The sequence below is a fragment of the Sceloporus occidentalis genome, unplaced genomic scaffold (assembly GCF_023333645.1).
Source record: "Sceloporus occidentalis isolate IW3139 unplaced genomic scaffold, rSceOcc1.0.p SCAF_23, whole genome shotgun sequence".
NCBI lineage: Eukaryota > Metazoa > Chordata > Lepidosauria > Squamata > Phrynosomatidae > Sceloporus > Sceloporus occidentalis.
This window is the reverse complement of record NW_028317003.1, coordinates 7,969,899-7,973,853: the sequence shown is the minus strand read 5'-3', so window position 1 is coordinate 7,973,853 and position 3,955 is coordinate 7,969,899. Positions and strand designations below refer to the sequence as shown.

Here is a 3,955-nt window from a genome sequence, read left to right as displayed (position 1 = left end):
GTACACACCATTTGTTGCACATGGATTACAATTTTTGTGAGTACTTGTGCCGACACCTCCAGTAATTTACAAGGATTGAGTTTTCACTGTGTGAACATCTTACAAAAGAACAATTGTATGGTTGACTTATATGATATAGTCAAACATTTTTCAGTTTGCGCAGAATCCTTCTAGGGTTCCTATATGATATTAAATATTTGATATTGACACATGTTACGGATCATGCTGTGAATTTAATTAGTAGTTGACGCCTTCTTCCCTACAAGGGAAAGGGAGATCAGTGTGAATGAATACCTATTGCCACCTATTATCTCCTCAACTATTCATAGATAACAGGAAAGTATTGATGATCTCAACATGATAGTCCTCCTATAGTGTCCAGTGCAGAAAACATGTTGGAAGTCAACTTGTTCAGAGAGTTTGAACAAGATTCTGAAAAATATGTATCTGTCTGGTGTGAACGTCAAAGGCCAGGAGTCTTTTTTATTTAAATCCTCTTTTAGGAGCAGTTTGTTAATTTATAAACGTGATTTAATTTTTTCTCATCAGTATTACTGGTTGTGATTTCAGATCTACATTCATAAATGCGCTCTACCCTTTTATACATGTCTATATAATACATTTTAAGACTGGATAAAGGGGCAAGTTCCATCAGAAGTAACATTTCATCCCGTATCTGTAAATAGTAAAAGGAGAACTGCTTTTGTAGTTCTGTTTGAGAACTAACATGATTATGGCTGGTATATAATTAATTTATGTGGGTATTGTGAGTTTTTGGTCCACTGTATTACTAATAAAAAAAAAATGAAAACATATGTAAATGGTACTTTTTTCAAATGCCAAAGTGTGAATGATATAGACTCTGGTCATACAGATGCCATTTTGAATTGCAATATATCCATTGTCCAAAGGTTTGTACTTCATAATTGAGAATAATTTTGTTCTATTTTTTTTTGTTCCCAAATAAAAATAATTTGGCCTTTCAAAATCAAAACCAGTGTCATCTCTCTCTCTCTCTCTCTTATAAGTAGTTCAGATAAATTAATTTAAAATGTGTGTTTACCTAGAGGTGTAGTCAATAAACCAAAGGCTTCAAACTGAGTTGAATATTTAAACTCGCCAATTTCACTACGTGTTTATGAAAAGGCAATGAAAACAACTTAAATTGTATAGTGTAAAAATGCAGAGGAATAAAATATTTATGTAAAAGATATGAAGAATGAAACTTGTAGTACAGTTATGGAATTGTGTTCTAATCTATCATATATTAATTTATTGCAACGGTTGTCTATAGACATCTTAATCAAATTAATTGTTGTTTTCTATTTTTTTCCTAGACTGGCAGATGTCCTCTCGTAAATATATGTTCTGAGGGATATCATAGGAAATGAAGCGGAGGATTGGCTCCGGAGCCTGATTTATCACTTTGTTAGGATGAATGAGGAGTAGCCATGTTATTATGCTGACATCTAAGCATGCATTTGGTAGACCTGTGGCTAACACGTTCTCTCTCCATGTGTCTGCTCTTACAGAGTTTTGTTCTAATGATACTGTGCTTTCATTCTGCCAGTATGTGCCCCAAAGGCTGCCTTTGTTCTCATTCAGGAGGCTTAAATGTCAGCTGCAGTAATGCAAATCTCAAGGAAATACCAAGAGACATACCCCCTGAAACTGTTTTACTCTACCTAGACTCTAATCAAATAACATCTATCCCTAATGATATTTTTAAAGACCTCCACCAGTTGAAGGTTCTTAACTTATCCAAAAATGGAATTGCATTTATAGATGAAAACTCTTTTAAAGGTGTTGCAGAAACATTGCAGATTTTAGATTTGTCAGACAACCAGATTACAAGTGTCCACAAGAATGCATTCAGCAACTTAAAGGGACGGGCCAGAATTGCTAACAACCCGTGGCATTGCGACTGTACATTGCAGCAGGCTTTGAGGAGCATGGCATCCATTCATGAGACTACCAGCAATGTCATCTGCAAGACATCTGACCTGGATGAACATACTGGACGGGCTTTGCTGACTAATGCTAACGATGCAGACCTTTGCAATATTCCCAAAAGGACTACAGACTATGCCATGTTGGTCACTATGTTTGGCTGGTTCACCATGGTGATTTCCTATGTGGTATACTATGTAAGGCAAAACCAGGAGGATGCAAGAAGGCATCTTGAATACTTGAAATCTCTGCCAAGCAGGCAAAAAAAACCAGATGAAGCCGATGACATTAGCACTGTGGTATAGTATCAAAAGCAAAAGAACTGGGGCAAAAATGAATATTAACTTGGATGGTGTTGCGGCAAACTCGGTTATAATGTTTCTTGCAAACCTCTTTGCCTTTTTTAAAAAAACGCTTACAGCAGCAGAATTTTGCCACCGTTGAGGAACAATACAAGAAAATCTTTGTTAGAATGTTGTCTCTTTGATGGTATCCAAATTAACTAGTATGTAATCATACGTTAGAATGCATTTCACTATTTAATAATTATTAAATATTTATTTTTTTAATTTATAACAAATAAAATAATAAAGGCTTAACTTTGAAGCGTGTAAATCATAGTGATATATGTTCTTTAAAACACGATAAGCTACTTGGTTATCCAATTTATTTTTATAGGGTAGTCAACATTATGCAACACTGGTATTGTGAAACTATGTGAAATGGCTATAGAACTGTAGTATACAAAAAGTCAAATGGTTTCTGTATAAAGGGCAGTTCAGGACCAAACTCCTAAATGTGGAACAGTTACCATGGAAGTGAATGGAATGTTCCAATGGAATCTAATTGCTCCATATTTAGCACTCTTGTACCAGAGTTGCTGTTTATAAGTAGCCTATATAGTCTTCTGTAAAACAAATATTCTTTCTTCCCTGCGCAAAAATGTGCAATATCAGAGTGCAGACATATGAGCAAGTGCAGATCCATTATTTATAACGTTTGTAAAAATGTGTCACATAACGGTGCAGATTTTATCAGCATATACGTATAGGGGAAAAATCACTTAAAAATATCAGGGCAAATATTTTAATGCAGAGTTGTCCAACTATGAGTTTATTCCACCAACCTCTGAGACTGATATATAGGCCTGGGGTGGCAGTTCTAGGGTGCAACAGTCTCATAACTGGGGGGGGGCAATGGCTCCTTGGGCCAGTTGGGGAGATCAGAAACCTTGATTGTCTTTACACTACAGTGTGCTAGGATATTAAGTTATATCCCAGCACGCTATTTTAAAGACGCATTACTGGGGTCAGAATGCCCTATTGGGTGATTTGGCTCCCTCTTTTTCCACTGATTCATGGGTCATTTTGGGGTATCATAAACCTCTCCTGTAACCAGCCCATAACTGCTATGGAGCATTGTGCTAGCCAGCACAGGCTCCATAATGATCTTACTAAGCTGGGCGTCTTTAAAACATAGAGGCAGACAGGTGATGGTGGGGGGCGGCTCGGACTCTGCCCTGGGTCATTTCTAGGACATTGCCCAACCATGATGCACCAAAGACTGTAGGGTGTGTGTTTTATGGGCCGATACCTTAAGCCTAGTGTCCATATGTACTTAATTCCTTAGTACTTCAAATGTCATTAAACCAAATGTTATATGGGCTTAGTGATAGGTATTTCTAATACAGGTTTTCTAGTAGTGAACATGGTCTAAGGCACTATTGAGTTTTTCTTAGAATGAGATAATGGCTCTTGAGTAGGGTTAAGTGGCGCTCTATATGTATTCCAAGCCTCTAACATTAAATTTGCTCATATGTTGAGATATTTTCATTTGCTGTTGCTGGTAAGCAAATCATTCTTAACATTACTTTATTGATTAAAACTATTCCAGTGCACAGAAAATTGCCTCACTCTATGTGTTGGATAGCGGTGGTATGGAAACATTCAATACAAAAAAAATAATATTATACACTGTTTTTCAGATGCGCAAAACTTCTAGTTTA

At 36.4% G+C, this 3,955-nt stretch overlaps 1 protein-coding gene across 1 annotated transcript; it reads left to right on the top strand.

Moving 5' to 3' along the window:
• Nucleotides 1-1,475: 1,475 nt before the first annotated feature.
• Nucleotides 1,476-2,255, top strand: LOC149300763 (leucine-rich repeat-containing protein 3B-like). Its single transcript, XM_089484912.1, has one exon. The coding sequence runs from the start codon at nt 1,476-1,478 to the stop codon at nt 2,253-2,255; it is 780 nt and encodes a 259-aa protein (XP_089341038.1).
• Nucleotides 2,256-3,955: the final 1,700 nt, after the last annotated feature.